At 40.3% G+C, this 24,310-nt stretch overlaps 1 protein-coding gene across 12 annotated transcripts in view; it reads left to right on the top strand.

Moving 5' to 3' along the window:
* The first annotated feature begins 5,062 nt into the window (after positions 1-5,062).
* The window catches only part of LMO7 (LIM domain 7), a 131,446-nt gene continuing 112,198 nt past the window's right edge, over positions 5,063-24,310 (top strand). For 3 of the 12 annotated variants that reach the window (XM_032678246.1, XM_032678241.1, XM_032678240.1), the window contains exon 1: positions 5,066-5,268. In XM_032678246.1, coding sequence (XP_032534137.1) covers positions 5,200-5,268 — 69 coding nt within the window. In that variant the 5' untranslated portion in view covers positions 5,066-5,199. Of the gene's footprint in view, positions 5,269-24,310 lie in introns of all 12 variants that reach the window. The other 9 variants (XM_032678248.1, XM_032678245.1, XM_032678244.1 and 6 more) reach the window with 6 other exon arrangements.

The following is a 24,310-nucleotide window of genomic DNA, read 5'->3' as shown; positions in this document are numbered from 1 at the left end:
ATTCCAGAAAAATATTCCTTATTTGTTCCTCAGAAGTGGAATAATTTAGGTTTGCTTCCAGTCAAACCCGCTACCAAAGGAAACTGAACCCTCCGTGTCCCAGAGTGTGCTCTCATTCTCTGTCAATTGTCATTGCAGGAAAAATGAATGGGGTTGTGCCAGAAGCAGTCTGGCAGAGTTTTCCTTCTTCATAGAAAAGAAAGAGGCCTGAGAGTCTGTCTTATCACTTACGAACATCTCTCTAAAACATGTTACCTGGAGAGTCCATTAACAACACTAGTCTGTTTTCTGGAAGTGAGATGGTTGGAAAAGCAAGGGAGAAAAACAACACTAATGAGCTTCTATTTTTGAACATTTTTTCACCCCAATAAAATGCAGTATCGTTAAGACTTGCTTTATGTTGCCCTGCTCATTAGCAAGGCCCTGAAACTTGCTTTTAAATAAAAATCAAAGGCTTTAGTAATCAAACCAGCTGCACTGTCTTCTTGATAATATCAGAAAAATCAAATAAAAGTTGTCACAATTGAATTGGGATATTGCATATTTTATGCTGAAGGTGACTCGATGATTACATTTCAAGTAAGCCATAGTTAATACAGCTAAGGCCCTTTTAGGGGAGGGAGGAGGGTGAGGAAAGAAATGAAGCATAGTTCAAAGCTGTTAAACTAGCTACATCACTTGTCTGCTTTAGGGAAATAGTCACGCCTTATATGCTCTTCAATGTTCAGAAGACTTAAAGTAATAAATGGACGGGCTCTCTTTTTGTGCAACTGTTTATTGCAAAATCCCTTCAGAACGGAAGCTCCTCATTAAGGGTGAGAACTCATTAGATGAATGCATGACAAAGGATAACAAGGTTAGAATAGTAAATTTGGGGTGGGATTTTTCATGGGCACACTGGAAAAATACATCTTGAATGTTACGTAAAAACTTAAGAATTCTTACTATTTTGGCAATGGTAATTTTGTTCAGCATCTTCTACATAGTCTTCAAATCAGTTGTTCTGCAGGGTAAAGATTCCTTCTATTTTGTTTTATTTTTGTGTTAATTTCTGGTTTATTAATATATAAGATGGTATATTTTAGTGAACACTGTATTGAGATGCCAAAGGAAGAGCAGTACACCAGTTCTTATGCCGAACTGTGTCTGCTTATTGTGTGGTCCCTTGCTAGACTGAAATTTTGAAAGACTGTACTGCAGAACTACCATCTCACCTAACCTGTACAGTACAACAGTCTTCCAGAGACCACCTTGTAAGAGCGTGCTTTGGCACAGGCATTGGTGACCATCTTGAGGAGCATAGGAAGTAAAGGGATCTACAAGCTGCTGGAATATCCTTTTCCTTGACAGAACCTGTATAACTTGGGTACAAGAAGTGAGGTACGAACTTGGCTGACTTGTCAGCAAGGTCGTGACATGGGGCTGATAAGCCCTGCAGACCACACAGTGCTTTGGCTCTGCAATGCCTCAACGTCTGCATCATTGCCTTTGCTGTACAATCTCTGTATATTAGTTCAAGCTCCGTGGGAAAATAATGCTGTATTTTCTAACTTGTGTAGCCCTGCCAGAGCCTCGCCACCTTTGTGTGGAGGAGCATGGCTTGGCCACAGGCACACAGTGCTACTGACTGTCAGGAAACCCCTCTTCTCCTCCTTCAGTCCAGGCCAGCCATAGACATCATCTTATGGAAACGGTGCGTCTAGGAGTGAAGAGATGATGCATGCTCCGCACTTATATTAACTTCAGCTGAGTGGAGCTGGTGTGCTATTATGCACTCAGGATTGTTCAAGCTCTTTTAAGTATATTGGTGCAAGTTTTCCCATGTTATTACAGGCGTTTTGTTAAGAAACCATAAGGATTTAATAACCAGCACAATGCCCTTTCCTTTCAGTCATAGCTGTGTGATTCAGTTAAGGGAAGAAGAAGACAGATGTTGTTTTCTGACACTGAAATACAAGTTTTGGAAAATAAACACACTTAACAGCCCACATTTAGAAAATAAATGCTGTCTATCCTTAAAAGAAGCCTGCCTTGGTAGAAAATACATTGTGTCACATATTTGTAGAACTCTCCTTGAAAAGAATATGATGTAAATTGTTGCTTAACTTATCCCTAGGAGCACACACATATTGAAAGGGTTTATTTTTGCCAAATAGAACAGTGCTATGTTTGCTACTTTTGAAGCAACAATTAGCAGTCATATCTGGTATATGTAATCTTTTTCTGATCTAGGACTCTAGTGACTTACCTTGTTAGTGCAAAGGAATAATAAACTATTTTGGTTGCTCAGGCTTACACAGATAACTTATCTATGACAATTGTTTTAAAATTCACTTTAAGGATGAAATTTGCATGTCGGAACTTTTTTTCCTTAGTGAATAACTTCAATTTAAAAGTGTTTTACTTAAACACTGACTTAATCAAGTTACTTGATTAATCAGATTACTCAAATTATTTGATATAAAACATTAAACAATTTGTAAGAAAAGTTATTTGATTGCCATGAAGTGAAATAAAGCAACCAGAAATAAGTGAGATTTGAAAATGTTTTTTTAATACAATCGCTTCTGAAACCTGTTTCATAGAATTGTATTCTCAAATAAATTTAAACTTTTATAGAATTCTTAATTACTTTCTCGTACTTAGGGACAAGCACTGTATTTTTAGATGAAGTGAAAAGACATTAAAAACTGGAGAAAGATTGCTGTTGTTCCCCAGAGGAATGTTCAGTAACCTCAGCTAATGCACACTGATGTCAGCCAGCAGCAGCAGCTCATACATGGTTTATTTAGACTTTTTTTACCCTTTGTAGTCAATTATGCTTAATAGTGAGATGAGAAGGTTGTTTTCTGATGTTCAGGCTTCCCACTCGAGAAATATGCAGATTCTTCATTTGTATTTAGTCTTGTGGCTGATCTGGCTTGGAGTGGGAAAAAAGAGTGGGGAAAAAACTTCAAAATTACAGCTTTGATTATCGTTTCATTCATTGCTGACCCTAAAGCATAGATGTCTTAATTCATGCCATGGTGAGGAGCTAAATACATAATTTCTATGAATTTGTAACTTTAATTAATGTCAAACATCTGCCGTAGAACTTCTTTCAGCCAAAGTCACTGCAATTTTCTTCCTTTGTGTAACACTAGCAACACTGATTTCCACATACTGCAGAAACTGATGGCTAATATCTTCTTGGTATGTTGATTTCCTAAAAATTTTCTTTCCTATTCCAAGAAGGTTTTTTGTAGAGCAGAAATAAGATGCATTCCCAAGTACACATCTCAGGAGAAGCAAATTTGTGTGTAGTACAAATTTTAAGTTCTCTCTTCTCAGTAGTCCTTCAAAAATAACGTGTTTTGCTGTGGGTCATAAAAGCCTAAGATGTATGCAGCAACTCAGTTTGCTACATACAGAGAAGATTTGGAAAGAAAAAATACTACTTACAGTTCAAGGAGCAAAAGATAGAATCATGAAGGTTGGAAAAGACCTCTAAGATCAAGTCCAACTGTTAACCCAGCACTCCATGTTTCATCACTAAACCATATCCCTTCAGGAAATGCTGATTTGTGCATAGTACAAATTTTAAGTTAGCTTTTCTCAGTAGTCCTTGAAAAATTATGTATGTTGTGCCATGGGCCATAAAAGCAAAGCGTGCATGCAGCAACTTGGTTTTACTTATGGAAAAGACATGGAAAGAAAAAAAATGTTACAAAACATTCAAGTAAGAAAAGATCATAGCATTGTTAAGGTTAGAAAAGACCTCATAAGATCATAGAGTCCAACCGTTAAACTAGCACTGGCATATTTACCACTAAACTATGTCCCCAAGTGCCACATCCATGCATTTTTTTAACACTTCCAAGGATGGTGATTCCCCCACATCTCTGGGCAGCCTGTGTCAGTGCTTGACCACCCTTGAACTGAAGAAATTTTTCCTAATACCCAATCTAAACCTCCCCTGGTGCAACTTGAGGCCATTTCTTCTCCTGCTTCTTGTTAGCTGGGGAAGAGACTGAGCTCCACCTTGCCACAGCCTCCTTTCAGGTAGTTGTAGAGAACTTAAATGAAATCAAGTACTTTAAAAAAAAAACAACCAACCACAAAAAAAACCAAAAAACCCTTGTGCTATGTATGAGCGTTCCAGAAAACCACTCTTTTACCTGATATTTCTTCAAGTTTTCTGTTTAGCATGTGTCCATTCCTGTATTGGAAAATAGGATTTTGCTGTGTTCAGTTAGCACATCACCTCTCCTGGTTCTGGTGTGTCGGTCAGGGTGTGGTTACTGCAGGAGCCAAAGCTCAGCACGGCACCCACCCCAGGTTCAGCGGTCAAGCCGTACTGAGATTGGGCTTTAGGTCTGAGCCTGGGATAGCGTGAGGGGTAGAGAAGTCACAAAGAATCTGTTGCAGTGTGCTGTGAGCAGACATGGATGAAACAGAGCAATGGGCACTGGTGTGAGTGCTGTGAGTTATACCAGAACTGAGGCCAAGGGTGCTGGGGAGGGAAGCGTGGAGGCCGAGCTGTGTGGCTCCAGTTCTGCCCGGGCAGCTCCGCTTTGGCCACTTTGTATGAAAAGCGCTCAAAACGAAGTGCGGCTCTCTCATGTCTCCCAAAGCGGTGGGAAAGCCTCCTAACTTCGTCCCCAGGCGGGACAACGCTGCAGAGGAGTGTGGTGCGGGATCCCCCGAGTGGCTGCGGTGCTGAGGTGAGGGGCCCGGGCTCCGCTCCCGCTGCCCCGGCGGAGGGCGGTGGAGCGCAGGGCAGCCCCGGGCGGGCGGGGCGGCAGGTGGCGGGGCCGGGGCGGCAGTGGCCGGCCCTGAAAGGTGCGATTGTCCCCAGCTATTCCTGGTATGCGCCGGGGCGGAAGCCGCCGGGGGCGGCCTCCACCGGCCGTGAGGGCGAGGGGCGCCGCGTCCCGGCGGGAGGGAGCCGCCGCCGCAGCCGCCTCTGCCGCGGGGGGTGTGGCCCCTCCCGGCCGCCCGGGGGGCCCGGCGCTGCGCTACAGCCCGCGGCTCCCTCGGATTCCTGCGGTCGCGGAGCGCCAGCGAGCTCCCTCCCGGGAGGGGGAGTTCCGCGGGGAGGAGGTGGAGGGGGAGGAGACGGCGCGGGGAGCGTTAAAAGGAGGCAGCCGAATGACAGCGGCCGCTCCCCGCGCCCCCGCCCCGTGAGGACCGGCCGCCCCTGCTCGCTCACTGCTGGACATGGAGGGGAGAGAGGACGCGGAGTGCGACTGCCAGGTGGCGTTCGCCGAAGCCCAGCGATGGGTAGAGGTGAGGCGGCTCTCGGTCCTGCTGTGTGCCAGCCCCTCGTCACCCTGGTCCCCTCCCGTGCCCCCGCCCCGAGGCCGGGGTCCCGCCGCGCCCCCCGCTCCCGCGGGGCTGCCCCGCCGTCGGGCAGCTGCTCCGGGGATGGGGCCCCAAACTTTGCTTCTTTGTCAGCAGCTGTGGACTGCTATTTTTAGAAGGTATCGTGGCAGCTTGCAGAGATCTGTCTGTGCAGCATCGCCACCGCCCCCTCCTCTGAATCCAAATTAAAGGCTGGCTTGGCTGTCCGCCTGTCATTAAGGCTTATAATTTCTTGCTATCTTGTAAATTACTTCTATAGCGCTTGCTCCGAGACAGTCTGAATTAAAGGCACTCCTTCCTGTCACGAAAGAGTTCAGGACAGAGAGCAACCTGAAATTAACACTCATTTTCTTCTCTCCTATTTTTAAACATGAGTGTCTGACTGCGCACAGGGCTTGATGTAAATATGTGTGTTTCTGTATCGTTACACCGAGTCACACCGGTGCAATACGTGCTAATGCCTGAAGAGAGAGGTTGTTCCTAGGTGTACCCGAGGGTGGTCAGGCAACGTGCGGCTGGAGCCAGCTGGGCTCAGGGCGTGGAAGCTGAGAAATGTTGGGAATACTGAACGGCCTTACTGAAGAGTCGTGGTGTGCTTTTAAAGTGGAGCTTTAAAGTGCTGGTTTATATGTATTTTAACGTGTTAAGCTTATTTCCATTTGCCTGTTAACTTGAGATGAAACTTAGGATGTCAGAAGTGCTATCCCAGTAACTTTCGAAGGAGTATATATTCAAAAAAGAATGTTTGTTACTTTTTATCTCTCATCTTTATAAGCTTGTCAAGACCTGAGTCCCGGCTTGTTTCCTCTGTAAAACAATGACATCTAGTGCTTAAAATCTATTGAGAATTTTAAACTGAGAGCACCAAAGGCAAGGGTATCACAAATGACCTCCACAAGTGTCACTTTTGTAAGTGTGATTTGTGAATGTAGGTAATTAAAGCAGTCCTGGCTTCCCCATGTGTCAATTTTATAAGAGCTAGCTGTGAGTTTAGATAATTAAAGCATTCCTCTCTCACGTGTACCTTTCTTGCATCGCTTTTTGTAAACTGGCAAAGCTTACTTTAAATAGTTTCATTAAGGTGATGTAATGTCGTCTTTGAAAATCCTATTTTAAGTGTTTGGGGATTTAATTATTATTAAATTTCACATGACATTTATGGTTGTACCATTCCTACAAAAGGTTCCCTCTTTGCCTTCCAGTAGCACGTGGGAGCACTAGCAAAGCAATGTGAGTGTGGATTGTGCTGTTTGTGTAGAAGAAAACAACAAATGCTCAGCTTCCTGCCTTCCTCATCTAATTTGTATGACTATCCTTTGATATGTGAAAGTTGTTGTCATTTTAAAGGAACTTTTAAACTTGGAGAAACATTTTATTGTAAAGCGAGTAACTTGAAAACCTGAAAGTATTGGTAAACAGGATGTTAGGAATTCTATAAAGTTAATGGAAAATGTAAATATTTATTTCCCTATGAAATTAGGCTTGTATTTCAGAGGTACCGGTGTGTTTCTCTACTCTTTACATCCAGATGGGTTAAAAAGCCAAGACTAACCATTTCCGTTGTTGTATGAGAGGAGTAATGATATTTTTAGGGTAATGAGATCTGTCCCAAGGTTTTGTGAGTCTTGGTGAAACAAAGTGGTGTATACATGATAGAAACTTGGTGAGTCCTAATGATTAAACAATTAGTTTTGAAGATGAGGCAGATTTCCAAATATTTATGAGCTTGAAGTTCTGATGTTTTGGTAAGGTTTTGTGTGTCAGCTTCTCCCTAACATTAGAGGAAGATGAAAGCATACATACGCTAGCTACTATGTGTTTAAGAGAACAAGCCAAAATCTCTGTGTAAACTGTTACTCTTTCCCTTTGCTAATGAAATCTGTGTTAACATATTTCTGTATTTCAGTACAGAACTTTTTGGACTCCAAGACTTAAAAAAAACTCAGAAGACCTGAGCTCAAACCTTTGAAGCTGAGGGCTTTTTGCAATGGGAATGAGCAGCTGTATTTGTCAGATCTCAGGGGTAGTAAAAAACCCACCCCAAAACATCAAAAATTTTCACCCCATGTGTTCTTGAAGGTCTTTGTGAGAGAAAATTGTGTCCTGGTTGGGTCCCTCTTCTGCCTGTTCCCAGCTGAATTCTCCATGCTGTAAGGCAGCCACTGGCTGGTGGGAGCTGAAACATTTGTTCCTACTTGTGATGCTAGTCTTATGCTACAAAAAGTGGAAGAAAAAAAAAAACCAAAACCACACAAACCCCAAACCAGCCAGCCAATCAAAAAAAAAAAAAAGAAAAAACAATTAAAAAAAATCCCCACAAACCCCAAACAAATAAAAAACTTCTTTTCCCCACCCCAAAACCAAACCCTCAAACAATCCAAAACCAAAAAGCCCCACAGCTTGATTAAGAGTAATAAAACCAAAAAATTGTATCTGATATGCGGTGATAGTTAATGAAAGATGTCATTCTTTAATTCAGATTCATGTTGGGACATAGTTTGTGATAATGCAGACAGGGCAGGCCTGTAGTATTCACAGTGCAGAGACTTCAAATGTCATCCCCAACCTCTCGTGTTTTGTAATTTGGGAGAAGAGATGATGTTGCTTGTCTCAGTTACACTCCCAGAGTCACTTTGGGAGGCCTGTCTGTTGAGGTCATCTACTTATTTTGGGGAAAGAATAGTCATTTTCTGTGCAAAACTCAAGCTCTTCTCACATGTCGTTTATCCAGAACCCAGCACTGGTTAGTGAGGTTGGGTCCTTGCATCTGAGACTTTTGGAGCCTTCTGAGCTCTCCCTGGAGCAACTGGTGCTGGTCAAACTCACTTGCAGGCCATCTACCCACTCAGCTGGGCAGATGGTGCATGCTGAGACCAGAATAAAACACTGGTACACCACAACTTAGAAATAGCTTCTCAAAAAAGAAGAAAGAGGAGAGACCTCATTACAGTCTACAACTTCCTAATAAGGGGAAGAAGAGGGGCAGGCACTGGTGACCAGTGATAGGACCCGAGGGAATGGCATGGAACTGTGTCAGGGGAGGTTTCAATTAGATATTAGAAATAGGTTTTTCACCCAGAGGGTGGTTGGGCACTGGGAGGCTCCCCAGGGAAGTGGTCACAGCACCAAGCTTGACAAAGTTCAAGAAGCATTTGGACAATACTCTCAGGCACGTGATGTGATTCTTGAGGTGTCCTGTGCAGGGCCAGGAGTTGGACTCACTGATCCTTGTGGGTCCCTTCCAGCTCAGGATTTTCTATGATTCTGTGAAGGGTAGAGCTGTTTGCCAAACCTAGAAATAGCTGGGTTAAAATAGTTTTACTGTGTTCTGTTCCATATTATAACTTAAGCAAGCCAAAAGCTGTTCCTCCAAACCAAAGCATTCTTCCCCCAGCTATTAAATATCCCAGACTGCCGACTCTGTTTTCCTGCCTCAAGATGTGGGAGGGCAGTCTGCCTCTCCCTCTCTGCAGTCCTCCACCAAGTTCACCCTTGTGAATGAAAGGGAGGCATAGTTCCTCTCCCCCGAAACACATTTCACCATTTTAGGAGTGATGCCTCTTGAAGAGTTCTAAAGAAAAGAAATGTGTGCTGTTTTCTTGTAAAACATCTGAGCTTTTGATTCCTATTCTGTGTCTTAAATGAACTCTAATCTTCAGGTAAATGTCTATGGTTTGAAATTGTTTGCTAAAGCAATTTGAAACCTGACCCACAAAGTCTGTAAATCTTTAGTTAAAGGGCCCTGAGGCAAATAACGCTTGATTTTTTATTCCCCCCCCCCCCAAGTACTCAAATGTACAGATCCAGTCTGAGCAAGGGTGGCCAGCGAGCGTGTGCCTGAATGAATTGTGGGACTGAAGCAGCAGAGCCATAGGAAAGCATGTGAAGCAACCTTGAGAAATGCATTGAAGTGAAAAATGGGTGTTGGGCCAAGTAACCCTTGCAAACTTTTACAGCTCTTCTTGTGAGCTGAATTTATTTCCCTAATAACTCATATAAAGTTCTTAAAGTTAGATGTTCTGAGAGCTACTAATTTTGTGAGATACTGTTGTCAAGAACATCAGTCTGCCAGTCATAATCAGGACCTTGTAGTCCTGGGATTGCTCCTCATGCAGAGAAGAGAGACTGCAGTAGAACAGAAGTCCTTCCTGATGCTAACACTACCCAACATTGATGGAGAGAGGTGTTTCACCATGAGGATTTCTGTAGCAAGATAAGGTTTTTATAATTTTCAAGAAGCTACATTAGAGGAAGAAAGCACAGCTTGTATGGACAGCAACTAAAGATACCTCTGCTGCTCCTGTCTGTCATGACCATTAAATAGGTACTGAAAAAGCCTAATTTTTCTGAATGCTGTTGCGTGTTCTGACAACTGCATGCATTATTGCTTTAAAGTGTGCTTTTCAGAGTCCAAAACTATCTTCCTTGTAATTTAAATGTGTCTGTTACCTTTTGAATGTTGGAAGATTATTTTGGGGCTTTTGGTTTTTTTTCTTTTTCCAGGAAAACCCAAATTTATGTATATATGTATACCCTTCCTCCCTCCTCCTGACACACACACCTGCTCAGAAGATTGAAAAAACAGATTTGCAGAGTAACTTGATAGAAAGGGTCTGCTTGAGGTAAAACTTGAGAGCCAGGACAACTTGGTGAAATCTTTTAGTTTGAACCAACAGTACAGCAGTCAAATCCAGTGAATGGTCTGACATGTGGTCACCAAATGTTTCTGTTTGTTGAAGCTGTTTGAAGTCTGCATTTCTACTGTATATTTTTATGGCTTCTACAAATGCAGCTAGAGGTCTAGCAGTGATGTTTTCCCTGTATTTGCATAGAGATCTTACCTCAGTGATTATTTTGTTTTGTTTTCCCCCGAAGCATGAATCTAATGCATACAGTCTGGTATGGCAGATGGGAGGAATAACTGTAGAGATACAGGACTCATCTTACTGTTCAAATCCTCTTCTCATAGGTACCTTTATTTAAGTTGAACTAATCATTATGAAAATGTTTTTCTCAGTTCTGGCTAATGTATTCTTGATTAATGTGTAGAGAGCCAGTCAATGTCCTGAATAGTGTCAGAATGAAAGATGTGTGAACAAAAAGGGAAAAATCTATATATTTTGTTGTCTAAACTATGTTTAATACTGGGTAATTCTGTCAAGTCATAAAACCTGGGTGGGCTGGTTTCTGGAGAACATCTTACAGTACAGCTGCTGAAGCCCTGGCTCACATCTACATAAGGGATGTATTTAATCCTCTTTTAGGTGGATGCATCAATATTTCATTATTATGTCTAGAGTCTTGGCAATGAGTGTTGCATGGAATAAATCTAAGTGTATCCAATTAATATATACATATGAATCGATACATAAATATACATTCTGCTAAGTAAATACTGAGTGACTTTAAATCCTAGAAATAATGTTCTCTCCACTGCCTGCAGTCTGTGAAAGTGCTGTGGTAAAATGTCATATAACAGGGTTAGCAACAATGTTTTAGAGGGAGAGGGTGACAGTAATACTGTTTGATCTGGCTGAACATTATTCTCTCTGTTACTTTATTGTCCCCTTGCTTCCAGGCCTCAGGAAAGATATCTATAATGTGTTTGAGAGAAAAATGGGACTAATTTTTGCTTGAGAATAGAATCTATTTTCTGGTTTCTGCAAGGTGGGTTTATATATTTTCAAGTCTATATTTGGAAATTCTTAGGGTGAATCAAAAGTCTGTCTTCACACAGTCCTCTTCACACAGTATGTGATGGGCATGCATAGCTCTGAGCTGAGTTCATAGCGTAGTTTCCTTTATGGACGGTTTCTCTTTGTACTTTTGAGCGTTGTTTTAAAACTTTGCATGAAAGCAGCATCTGCAGACACTTTAAGAGGAAGAATTAACTTGTTGACTATAGAAATGGGTATGTTTTCTATACTGGGGAAATGCATTGCCGCTTACAGGGATCTACAGAAAATTCTGACCAGATTTTTGTGTTCTTCTGTTCTGTATTTTGTGGTTACCAACTACAGTTAGTTCTGGTGTTACTTTTGTTCTTTTTCTCCTGTCTTTTTGTGTGTTTGTTTTTTGAACTGTGTCCTGATCCTTTCTGCACTTTTATGAGGTCATGCATTTTTTTTTCTGCCCATAATTTAGGGAGAAGGTGAGATGATACTGATTTCCACATTTAGCATATTTTGCTCTGGCCCCTCGCTCCTGCCCCATTACCAAGAGCTCACTTTTAGCACCTTTTCTTTGTCAGGCACTTTTTTTTGGTCTAAATTTTTAAGTTTGTAATGAGCACTTGTGTATAGTACATTAGACGGTGACCTTGCTGAGCTTTGGAAAACACTTGGGTTTTATTGTGTTGTAAGAACCAGATAGATTCCAGCTGTTTCTTGTACCTACCACTCCTCCACTTTAAAGTTCCTTTATCCACTCCTGCAGGACATTTTTAAAAAAACAAAACAAAACCCAACCTTTTTTGCTTAACAAGGCTAATATAACTTAACTATCATTTTTTTAAATGGGCTTTCCAGCTACAGCAGTTTAATGAAAAACAGCATGTGCTCTCAGACCCAGTGTACTAGAAATGAATCTGCTGGTCTGAGGTGTGCTTGACACACCTCACTTATTATCCGAATTACCTTAGAGGGAGTGTTTTGGGTCTTGCTGTATTTCGCGTATCTGAATACTGTCAATCCAAGTAAAAATCTAACTTTAAAGGAATGTAGTGAATAAGCTACTTTAAAATAGGTTTTGTGGTTTTTCATGTTGTGAGCTGCTGCATAAAGTTGTATATTTAGCTTTTTTGAATAGTGTTTAATTTTTATTTTTCCAATGAAAGAAAAATGTATGGATCTGACTCACATCGTGCTAGCTTCCAATTGGATACTTAGCTGTAAAGCTTTCATTTGTGTTATATTGAATAGAGAAATCTAATTTCAACAGTGTTTTCCGTTCATAGTACAAAACATCTGGGATTATCTTAGAAGGGCATGAAGATTATAAGACTTGCTTTATATTTTTTGCCAGTGCTGGCACACGTTGTGCAAATGTTGGCACATTTTTTTGGTACCAGCTCATGTGAAAGTTCTGAGTTTTGTTTCTGGATGTGATTCAGCTCTCAGTCATTAGTATTAGAAAAGAAACATAATATACTAACTTAGGGAAATAGTTATCACTGCATTGGCCAAAAAAGTCAATCATTGTAATGTAACACAGCATTAAAGGAGTTAGCTGAGTTGGGATCAGTTCAGCTAGCACAGACAGTGAAATCTGTTGTTTGGGCCAAGCTGTCCTCCTACGGTAGATCCCACAACAATGCATTTTTGTGTTAGTGCTGAGATAGTATCCCAGGAAGGTGTCATTGAAACTCCTGTGCTTGGCCTGTGCTTCTCCTGCCTCCTTTTGCAGTGGCAGTGGTGTGCCTGACCCACTGGTGATTTGGCTCAGGGGGTTCATCTGATGATGGAAAATCTGCCTGTTTTGTGGTATTTGGTACTTGCCTGGCTCCTGGGAGGCAAGATGCCTCATGCCAGGGAAGAGGTGGTTTTGGTGGAGACAGCCTTTTGGTGGCAGCTCGCTGTTGGGCTGCAGCTGACTTAGTGGGATGAAGAGAGGCAGATACTTGAACTTAGACAAGACATCCCTTTCACTGGAGGCTTCTTAAGTCACCTACTTCTGCTCATTGCCCGGCTTTCTTCCTTACATGACTCGGGATCTTTGGTAGGTGCCCAGGGTTGAGGTATAAGCTAGACACCTGGATTAAGGAGGCTGGCTTCTAGCTATAAATAACTTCTTCAGGGTGAATTTCATAAGGCTTAAATACAGTTGGAACTATTTTACTCAGGAACTGAGGAGTTTCTGAGCCAAAACATTTGGAAGTATTTGATATTCTTACACACTGACTTCTCATATGGCAGAAGCAGTCCTTGTGTCTCACTGGAGCTATGTTGGTTGGGAGATGATCCTTCAGAGGTATTGGGACACCTGCCCCTAGATTGGGGGCAGTCCAATCCCAGATCTAATCTCCAGTGTTATTTTTAAATTCTTTCCTGGAATTACTTTATTGACTGTGCTATTTGTTATTTATTTCTTATTTTTTTCCTTCAGGAAGGAATTTGAAAAATCTAGCTTGTGATTTTTCCATATGTTCAAATCTGAGATTTTCCACATGTTCAAATGACTGTGTCAGCTAAAAAAATCAAGATGTGATAAAGAACAGAAGCAAGTGCAGGATGTTTTCTGTTTACATTAAGGAAATGGATAAAAAACCAGCCAGTATGCCGTGGGGCTGCAAAATGCCTTTTGTGCAGCTATGTCAGAATTTCAGGGTGCTGGAAGTGGCAGATGGGTGTCAGTTTTTGCCAGTGGTAACGTCCTAGCTTGGATCAGTCATGATAGTACTGTGTCAGAGTTGCTGATGCCTCCAAAACTATGACATAAGTATACTCTTTCAGTTAGTTATTGGCTGCTTGACATTGAAGCAAGCAGGATGTTAACTGGATGATCTTAAGTGTCTTTTCCAACATTAACAAATCTGTGATTCTATGAAGCCAGATGTCAAAGTGGAAGAAAAATGAAGGGTTGGAAGGGTTTTGTTGCAACACCTGTTGCACTACCTTGAAATGCTTCTTTGGAAACTATTTAAGATTAGGTAAAGCAGGGGGACAAAGTTAGGCATTACTGCATTTTTTGCTCTAGGAAAAAACTCTTTTCTTCCTTGTGTCACCGTGCTCTGTTTGCCTAAACAGTGCCACCGACAAAATGTACCTCTTTTGATGAACCTGAAAATGTTTCACTCATTTTCCTGAGTGAAAATGGGCCAGACATTTGCTTGCAGGTTCTTTTGAAAATGGAAGAGGTTGAGGTTGTAACAAAATGACACTGTCTTAAGTAATTAGAAAGGTTTCACCTTTGTGTATGTGTGTGTATATATATATATATATGTATAAAAATAAAATGTGTATATATATATAGATAAAGGTTACTTGTAGTCGATTTTATTTGGACTGAATGGAAATGGAGTAAGGATGAAGGCATAAGCTCTAGGTACAGATGGATATCTTTCACAGACATTTGCCTGATGCTATGGAGGGAAAAAAGCATCCCTGATATAATAAACATCAACTTGATGTTTATTCAGGAGGGTATTGCTTCACAGCTGTGAGTCTTATGTGTGGATGAATTTTTTCAAAGACAGATCTCCATTAAAAAGCACAGACTGGGTTGCTCACTAATGACCTAACTTTCATGTGTCTGATAAAATCCAAAAGTCCTCTGTGACGTTGGGGCAGGTCTTGCAAAGTATTCTCAGACTCCAGGAAGGTCTGCATGTTAGGTGTCATTGGATAGGGCTGGGAGCTGTGCGCTGTGGAGAAATGACAGAGAAGAGGAGCTTGGAAAGGGACGAGGACAAATGTGCACCTAAGGTTATTTGTAAATAACTACTTTTTCTTCTTACTCAAGTGAATTTCTTACCTTGTGAGTATTTAAATTGTGAAATTTAGTAGAACGTGCTGGCTTTATAAATCTGGGATTTTCTTTTGCATTTGTTTTGCATGTAGGAATTTAAAGCATTGGGGGAATACCGCTGGAGACTGTTCTAAATTTCTGAATGTATTATTACATTTATTTTAATTTTTTCACTTACATATTTGTAAAATCAGTATCTCCTCTGCCTTACCTACCATGGGACATGGAAGCCTATTGTTAGACCTGACTGAAAAATGCTAGTATATATGTGCTTATGGTTCCTTTTTTATCTGCTTCCCTTTCTTACCTCCCCAGCTAAGAACTTCTAAAATTAGTGTTTATTTTTTTATTGTGGCAACTAAAATCTTGTATCATTCGATCTTCCAGCGGAATCTTTGATCTTTCCTTCTGAAAACTGTCTCCTCTTGAAAATTGTAATAAAAAGGCGAATGTTCTTTTCCTAAACATATTTGGATATACCATAGTTAAGAAGGATAATGCTATTAAATCATATCTGGTTCTCAGTATAACGGTGAATTTTGTCAGAACACAAAATACTTAACATGCACATTTCAGTAACAAGATTTGGTCTTTGTCTGCAGGCAAGTCTCTTGGAAAAACCTTATTAACTGGTCATGGTAATAAAGCGTAAGGCTGGAACAGCAGTTTCCAGCATCCCAGTAGATGATTGGGAGGCTGGCAGTAATTTGGTTTCCTGTCTCTGGTGCATTGATGGGCTAGATGCAATCCAGCCATGCAGACTTCCAGTGGTGACTCATCTGATTATTTTTTATTTCCTCTCTGATCAACAGAGGAGGTAGGATAGAGGAGGATGTCTCTCTGGCAGTAGAAGATATTTTTAATGTCACGCTACCTTTCCAGTATGGGCGAGTGAAATGTGGAAAGGATATTGGTGTGTCTCAGCTGTTTGTAAAGGTATGCCAGCCCTCCTCACCTCCCTTTTATTTATTTATTTATTTTTTAAAATTTCCTTAGAGTGTTATCCCTAACCCAGCTGTGCTGTGACTGTAGCTTGGCCACATCTTACCTTTATTTTTGGACTGTTGTGCAGTATGGGAACGGGTGAACCTTGTGCATGCTCCCCCCCACATTGCTCCGGGGGGGAGGATATAGAGAGGAAATCTGGATCTCCGGGTCCTTTTCATCTAGACCCCACCTAGCACATGTTTCTCCACTCAAGAGATGTATATGTGTTGTTTGTTTTGTTTTTTTTTCCTGATGGTAGGGAATCTGTATTCCAGTTTGGGCAGGGGCACTCTTCTGCAGACCACTAGCGGGGGTAGATGTGACGTGCACCAATTTCACCATTTTTTTAATCATCAGTGCATTTAAATGTTGCTTAGGTTGCACATAGTGGTTTGAATTTTTCACAGAGATGCAGATTAAGACCCCTAAGTGCTTTGACTGTGTCTGCTTGCCTGTTGTAGGCTGGGAACTGGGAGCAGTGTGGCTGCTGTCAGACAGAAATCCATGCGAGCCCATGTAGGTCTGGCAGGAATACCCACAGCATTATGCAATATAAATATCCTTTGAGATTAGGTTGCTACATGTTAATTGCAGCCAGACACAACACATCATTTTCTTCATGTAAATAACCTGGATATTGCTCTTTTTTTTTATGTTTTGTGACAGAAAGCTTAAGTATGAAACTTGCTTCTGTGTAACCTCTTTTATCTTTAAGGAAGACTGTTACCAGAGTACTAGTAATACATAGGTGCCTCAACTATTGTAAAAATATAATGGCTGTTCATTTTTTCAAGAGCTTTATGGTCTTAGTTATAGAATTGCAGCATCCTTACCATGAGAAGTGTCTGTTGAAGAAGCTATTCTTGAGAAAGCTGCTTTAAACTCTGTCATGTTGAGGTAGGTATGTGGATTTCCTCTGCCCTTTTCTTTCTGGTGTTAGATGTGTAATATTGTGATATAAGAATTAAAGACCCTGTGTAAATGCTAGTATTTTATATCTCCTTCTATCTACTTTTAAAATAGTTTTAATCCTGTGATTTGGAAGGGAAATAGGTAACATAAGGGAGATGCAGATAAAAATCCATCATGTGCTTGGGACCTGTCTGATAGATAGTATGGTGTATTGAGGATCTTCGCATGCTGTAAGGAACGCTTCAGGGATTGGATGGTATTGTAACACCAGCAGTCAAGTACCGAACACAGTTGCACATACTCCTCATGTTATCATGTTCCTCAGCTTAGTAAGAGAAGTTTGGGTCATCTTCTCAACTTCCACAAGCAGCTCCTGTTTACTGGTTCAGTTTAAATGATTGTCTCTTTTTTTAGCATAAGGTTTATGGCCATGATGCTCTGTGGTTTTCTGCTGAGAAAAATCTGGTTTTAATATTGAATTCTGAGCTGCGGTTTTTTGGGACCGCTCAGAAGTAGGCATGAGTTTTCAGTATGAACTAAAAGTTCAATTGTTTCCTGAATATAAGTGCCAGGACACTTTCTATTTTACACTGAATTTGACCAGGATCTGTTGCAGTAGCTCCCAGTGGTCACTGAACTATCACCTCTGCTGTCATCGTGTCATTTTGACATGGAATTAAACTGACATGTTCTGGAATATTTACATAGTTTAATACATCTCTCTTTTTAGCATAAAAACACAGTTTTGGTGATGACATGGAATCTTTAATGACTATTGTAAAAGTATTGTTAAGTCACAGCTGTCAGGCTGGAGCTGTGAAAAAATCTCTGAAGCAGTGACTAGTTTAAGGGAGAGAGTTCTCCAGCAGTCAGAAAATTACACTGCTAGTTTAGACCTTGAAGCCTCTTGCTTTTATTCCTATATAGTGTCAGTGGGTGCTTGCTGATGATGCTTATTGCAGATACCACGTGCTACAGTCTCAGACGATGGGGAAACTGCTGCGTGGAGCAAATGAGCATCTCTGCATAGATTCATTACTTGAACTAAGTTACTCACATATATGCAGTCTGGAAATACTAGAAGTCTTTGATCTTTAAAACTTAATGTTTGAAAATGTAAATGATGTGCTTCTTTTGATCTGCTTCTTAAATTAAATGGTAATTGTGAAAATTACATTTGGCAGTTTTCCACTTAAGGGTTTGTACTTTTCATTTCACACTATGTTAATTTTAAGCTGTATGTCCTTGCTGTTTTTTTTATCAGTGAATTCTGGTGAGGGGGTGATCCTTGTGTTTCTACACGGCCTAATTGTTAGCAGTGCGTGTATTTCGTGATTAGACCCTAATGTGCAATTCCTCTAACACTGGTGCCAGGGATGGTCAGTTTTGCCTGTCTGCGTGAATGTTCATGACTAGAGTTATAAGAACCATTAAGACTGAACAGTAGAAAACTAAGAGTTTGAGCTGTCTATGCCCAGGATGGGAGGCTCCGACTTGTTCACTTAGGGTGTCAGAAAATTCCTGGGCACGTGCTCCACTGCAGTGTGGTGATAGGTCCTCACAAGCATCTGCTGATAGCAGAGTAGCAGAAGCTTTTTATCTGTGTTCTTCTATGCTACTGGACTGTTTGTTGTTGCCTTTTCAAACTACCAGCATCTTCTAATCAAAAACTACTGGATAATTGAGAGCTCCTAAAACGTTGATGAAGCTCATGCAAAGTTCAATCTTTTCCTTACCTCAGCTTTCTAGTGCATAGTGGATTTGTCTCTTATTTACCATAAATGATGATAAAGACCTCTCTGCCTTTGTCCTGTTTTGTTATGAAAGGATCCTTTGAAGTCTGAGGGCCGCATCAAACTGCAGCTGGTAACTCACAAGGTTATTCAAAAACTTATCCCTGTGTAATAGGTTCTTTTAAGCTCCTGTTGGTTTAATGCCAACTAAAAATCAGCTGCTAAACTGAAATGAAGTTGTTAATTACCCCCCTAGTAAAATCACTTTGTGTACTTTTCAATTATTAATATTTGTTTAACTCTGCAGAGATTAAGTTTGTGGGGGAGAAGGTTCAAGGTGGTTAGTACTCAATGTCTCCCACAACACTTTTAAGATGTACTCATGGCTGGAGAAGGTTTTGTGTGAGTTTTTTGGTTTCTTGGGGTTTTTTTTTTAGGAGCAGGTAAAGGTTCTTTGTTCCAGATCATAAACTGTCTGTGGAGTGGGATTTTCTGGTTTGAATATCATCGTGTGGACGGACCTTCTGCTGTAATTCGTGCTACAGTACCCAAATCTATCTTGCTTCCTATCTCCTGTTGAATTCCTTTGGGAATGTTTACGTTGAATTCAGCATCATGCTGAATTACCATATTGCTGATTTTGCTGATTTGTTTGTCTGTGTGCTGGTGGATTTGAGCATTCATCTCCAGTTATTTACATAGGATGTTAAACAATCTGATGCCTTTACTGGCGCCCATCAGAGTTAGGAAATTGCCCAGCTGAGGTGAACAGGAACATATGAACTCAGAGCTGCTACAGCAGCCTGCCTGTGAATTTGAACTTTTTTGTCTTTTAAGCACAAAATAGAGAGAAGGTATTTCCAACTGGGGATTAAAACAGCTGCCAGGGAAAATAAATTAAGTATCTTTTATGAGGTTATGGATATTATTTACCTTGTGTTTCAGTGCTTCTGTGTGACCTTATTTTCTTTTTTTAGTAAATAATGACTTAAAAAAAACCTTCCAGATAACTTTTCAGAATGAAAATGAGATCTCTTAGATTTTTTTTTTTTTTTAAAGTTGGAAAATGGATGCTTAAATTCTATTTCTTTGTCCAGTTGTGGTGGATTTTCCTCAATTTCTCTTCCTCAATATGTTCCTTTTGGCTTCTGCATCCTTTTGGGTAAGGAGGACTTGTAGAATTATTAGAAAACCCCTAATTCTTGTATACATGTGAATTAAAATTATCTGATCAAAATCTTTGGGTTGGGAGTGGAGGGGGCCACAGGAGTCCTCTGTCCTCTCCCGCTGTGAGGACAGAGAACCCCACTAGAGAGAGCTGGCTGGGAATGGGACAATGCAGCAGGACTCTTCACCACCACTTGTGAATCTCAGGCCTCTATTGTTGCTCAAGTCTCAGAGTTATGTCAATGAGGACAGTGCTTCTATCGTCTCTTCTGCTTGAAGCCTAATATGAAGGGTCCCGTGGCTCAAAGTGGGGGTTGATTAAACAGTAAACTACCAGTTTAAAGATGTTACTTTGAAATATCAGGTGATGCTGAACTTTATTTTTTTTCACTGCTTTGTCATAGTGATTAAATTCATTTAAAGTCAAGTTAGAGCAAGTCATTAATTAAAGTAGGGAATTTTAGAAGTCCAGATTTTTTTTCTCAAACTTGAAGAACTTGAAACAAGTGAACTCCATAACTGCCTAAGAGCAGGTAACTTGTATTTCTGGTGAATGATGTTGTCAGTTTTAAACCTCTCTCACTGCTCCTTTAAGGGTAGCCCAGAACTAAATAAAATAAAATAAAAGAAAAGAAAAGATCTTAAGCTTCAGACCAAAGCTTTGACTTCGAATGAATTGCTCAGGATGAAAAGATAAGTGGTAGGTGTGTTCTGTTTCATGGATTTAAAAAACAAACAAACACAAAGTAGTCTGCTCTCGGGAGAACTTCTTTCCTGGAGCCAAACTTTCATAAACTTTCTGAAGCTCCTCACTTTCCCCCCTGTAATTTCATTTTTAACCCTGTTTGGGGGTTCTTATAACCTCTTCGGAGTTTGAAGCTTTTCTAGAGAGCAGAGCTACAGAGCTGGATGGTCCTGTAACCCTTTGTGCAGCCACCTGTGACAGAGCACAGCAGCCAAGGACTTGCTATTTCCTGTAAAACTCAACAGGAACAGGCATCTGATAGTACAAGTTTGTTCCCTTTTTGAGGTGTGAGGCTCCTCTTTCTCTTGTAACCAGAAAAACCAATGGTTAAATAGCATTATGTTCAATTACATTCTTTTTTCCCTTCCCTATCCTCCTATTGATGCTATAGGAAGAGGTTTGACAGTGACATGTCAAACCTGGGAGACTTGTTACTAGCAGAAATGTAGGTACTTGTGTGAAATCTTGGGAAAGTGAAAGGACCAAGCTTTAGGCTTAAAAAGGAAAAAACCCCCAACCTCCATGTTGCTCTTTTATAATATATACCTACAGAAAGACATCAGACTTCCTTCTCATTTTTATGATAAATAGCATATGCTGGGTTTTGGCATTAGATTCTTGAAGTCATGTTTAAATTAAATGCTAGTAGTCGGATGAAATGGGCTTAGAGAGGTTTTACTTTGTTTTGGTGCTCTAGAGCTAATAATTTACAAAATGCTGAGCTAAGGGGCACAAATTAATGACATTCCAGCGTCTTAAAATATCCCTCACTATATCATACTGAAAAAATGTGTATTTGGCATTCAAATGCTATGAATTTCACAAATGTTTCATTCATGTGAAAAAAGTAACATCAAGACAGAAAGAAGTTGAGTTGATATTTTGTCAGTTATCTTCTGTTATTCTGAATAATGCTGCGCATTTTTGAGTAGCACAAAAGTCTTTACAATGTTTGTAAAATTACTTTACTATAGGGCTACAAAGACTTTTCTGCCACAGTATTGTTCCCATGTAGGTTTTTTTAAATATTTTTAGCAGAGGTTTCAGTATCACAAATTTATTCAAAAAAACGTCACTAGCCATGAAAATCTTTACTTCTTAATTCAGTTTCACTTTGTGCCAAGTTTTCAGATTTGTTAAAGTAGCAATGTCTTCGATTGCAGTGTATTGTGACTTTCCAAGGATTCAGAAGATATTTTGCAGGAATTCTCAACTTGCCATTAGAGTGTTTATAAAGGAAATCTTTCATGTTCAAAAAGCATAAGTTGGTTTTAAATAATATTGAATATATTTTTCAGAATTGTTTTATTGTACCCATTTTTTTGTTTTGGTAAGATGTGTTTTGGATAGTTATGTTGTATTATTCCTAGATGTAGGCAAGAATATTAGTATGCTTTTTGATTATTTTGTTGGACACTATTTAATTTTAATTTACTTCTTTAAAGTCATTAAATGAAAGATGAGCCATTTACTTTGTTGATGCCAAATCTGTCCTTTGACCTCTATTGATAAATCTAATACAGACTTTCATATTTGTGATTTTTTGTTTGTTTGTTTGTTTTAAGATTCTTGTGCCAGGTGCCATTAGCATGAAATATTTAGTCATCAGGCCTTGGGGTTGTTTAAATGTGCCAGGTTTCTTCGTAACCTTCCCGAATTCAGCATTAATGTTGCACAGGACTGCTGGAAGCAGCAGTGGAACTGGAATTATCCAGGCTCTCGCCTTCTCCAGCACTGGGTATAGGCAAAGGCAGGAGACCAAGGTGTAGCAAATGTCGTATCTCTGTTGCAGACCTGAGGCAGGGTTACATAAGGGCTATGCTGGATACTCTGACAGTGTGTGCTGAAGGGGATGGGGCTGACAACAGAAGTGGCTCCTCTCGTCTTTCCACCCCCATTTCTGAAATGCAAACACAAATAGCACATCTTCTAGGGCTCTCTACTTTTGTCCCGTGTTTCTTCTTTTCTCACCTCTGGCAGCAAGGCTCTGTTGAGTTTTGCATGTTCTTCCTTGAGGTGGCAAAAACTTGATTTTTTCTTTTTTTTTTTTTTTTAATATGCATGTCTAAAATGATGCCTTGAGCAGGTGGATTCATGTAGCATAACCAAAAGCTATGTAGTGAAGTCCAGACCTACTTTTACTTTGAATATTCCCTTCCAAAATATGTTCTTTTTCTTATGTGGTTTCTGGAGATTCTTCAAATAAAACCCTGCAGTAGTTGCAGCTATTCTCTCCGCTGGTATCTGCCTCATTCCCACGTAACTCTGTCGTTGGAGGTGCCTAGGAGGAGCCCTCTATCCTTGAAAGCTTGTAGGTCAGTCATTTTTACTAGCTCAAGACAATCTTCCATCAAGGAAAGGGAAAACAGATTTTATTTTCTTTCTTCTTGTTGTCTGACACTATCATGTAGTCTCTGTGGAAATGTAGAAGGTGCCAGTGGTGCATAGGCATCCTCAGCACCACCACCCTGCACTTCCCCAGCTCTGCAGGCATCTCCAGTGCAGCAGGTCACCAGAGGAGCACAGCTGGACCACTAAGAGCTTCTCTAAGCAGTGTAACACTAATAACTTCGCACATAAAGACTAATCAGTTCCTTCCTCCCCATCCCCTCTAAGTGATGAGAATTAACAGGCCATAAATAGGAATTTATTACAGAATTCATTAGAGGGCGTAAATTGGATGTGACCGGTACCACAGTCTTTAAATTCTAATAAATCATAGTCCTCTATGCAACTTTTACCACAACATTAGAGTTACAGAAACTGGTGTTTGAGTTATATATCATACTGTAAGTGCCACTTAAACTGTGTGTCTTCAGAGTTAGCAATTACTCTGATCTGGGTAGTTATGAGTACTTGTGGGGGTAGTACTTGTGTCTGTACCACCTATTATGCAGTTTTTCTTTTTTGTTGTTTTAATAATGTCATGTCATAGTAGGCATTACAGGTTTGAATTTTTGGCTAGACACTTAGGGTATGTATTCTAAAATAAACTGATTTATTTGTAGACCTTTTTTGCATCTAGGTTGTGTGTTTTGAGCAGTTGCTCTGAAGAACCTAATTTCCAAAACAACTCCAAAACTCCCTCTGAAACTCACTTTGTTCTGTCTTGTCCTTTAAATGCTGGAGATACTTACATGCTTAACTAAGAATTTTCACTGGGTTTGGTATTTAGATGATGAGACTGAGTAATTATGTGAAAATTGCATATATGGCTGAAAGGAGCTTAAGGGTCACGTAGTTCATCACTGCTCTCTTGTAAAACTAGATATTCTTATACCTAGACCATTCCTGGCATATCTGTCTGTCTATCTGTCTATCTCTATGTACTTTAACCTCTTAAAAACTGGTACTTAACTTTTCTGGTTGATTTTTGTTCCCTAATGCATGACAATCTCCTTTGCTGCAAAGTAAACCATTTAGTACAACTCTTGCTTTGATAAATTTGTAAAAGAAGTGTTCCCTCTCATGTCTTATTTATAATAACTAGTCCTCATACTCTTAAACCTCTTTTTTTGAAGCGTGGTACATGAAATAGCATGTACCAAACTAAGAGCGAGACAACTGCTGCACCAATACAAACTGATAAATGACCACTTAAGGCAGTGGCATTGCATAAAAGGGTGTGGGGGTGACTGCCTACAAACTGTTATAAAACAAAAAAACTAACGTTGTTTTGAGATGTACAGGAATATCCTATTTATGTGTTCAGTTACCCTGCTTTAAGAATAAGATTTTGTAGCCAAGTTCTGCTGAGTTTTCCCTTGCTGAACTTTGGACCAGTGCTCCAACTGAGGAATTTAATACAAAACTTTTGTCTTCCCCCTTAATGTTCATGCAATGTCTCAGTTTGGGTTTATTAATAATATATGGTGGTTGTTCATGACCTAATTCTGTAAAGAACATACTGGAGTGTCCTGGAATTTCAAATAACTTCTCTTGGGCCCAGTTTAGTCCC

This window comes from Chiroxiphia lanceolata, chromosome 2, assembly GCF_009829145.1.
Source record: "Chiroxiphia lanceolata isolate bChiLan1 chromosome 2, bChiLan1.pri, whole genome shotgun sequence".
Taxonomy (NCBI): Eukaryota; Metazoa; Chordata; class Aves; order Passeriformes; family Pipridae; genus Chiroxiphia; species Chiroxiphia lanceolata.
Note: the sequence above shows the minus strand (reverse complement) of the source record. Positions and strands in the feature narration are given on the sequence as shown.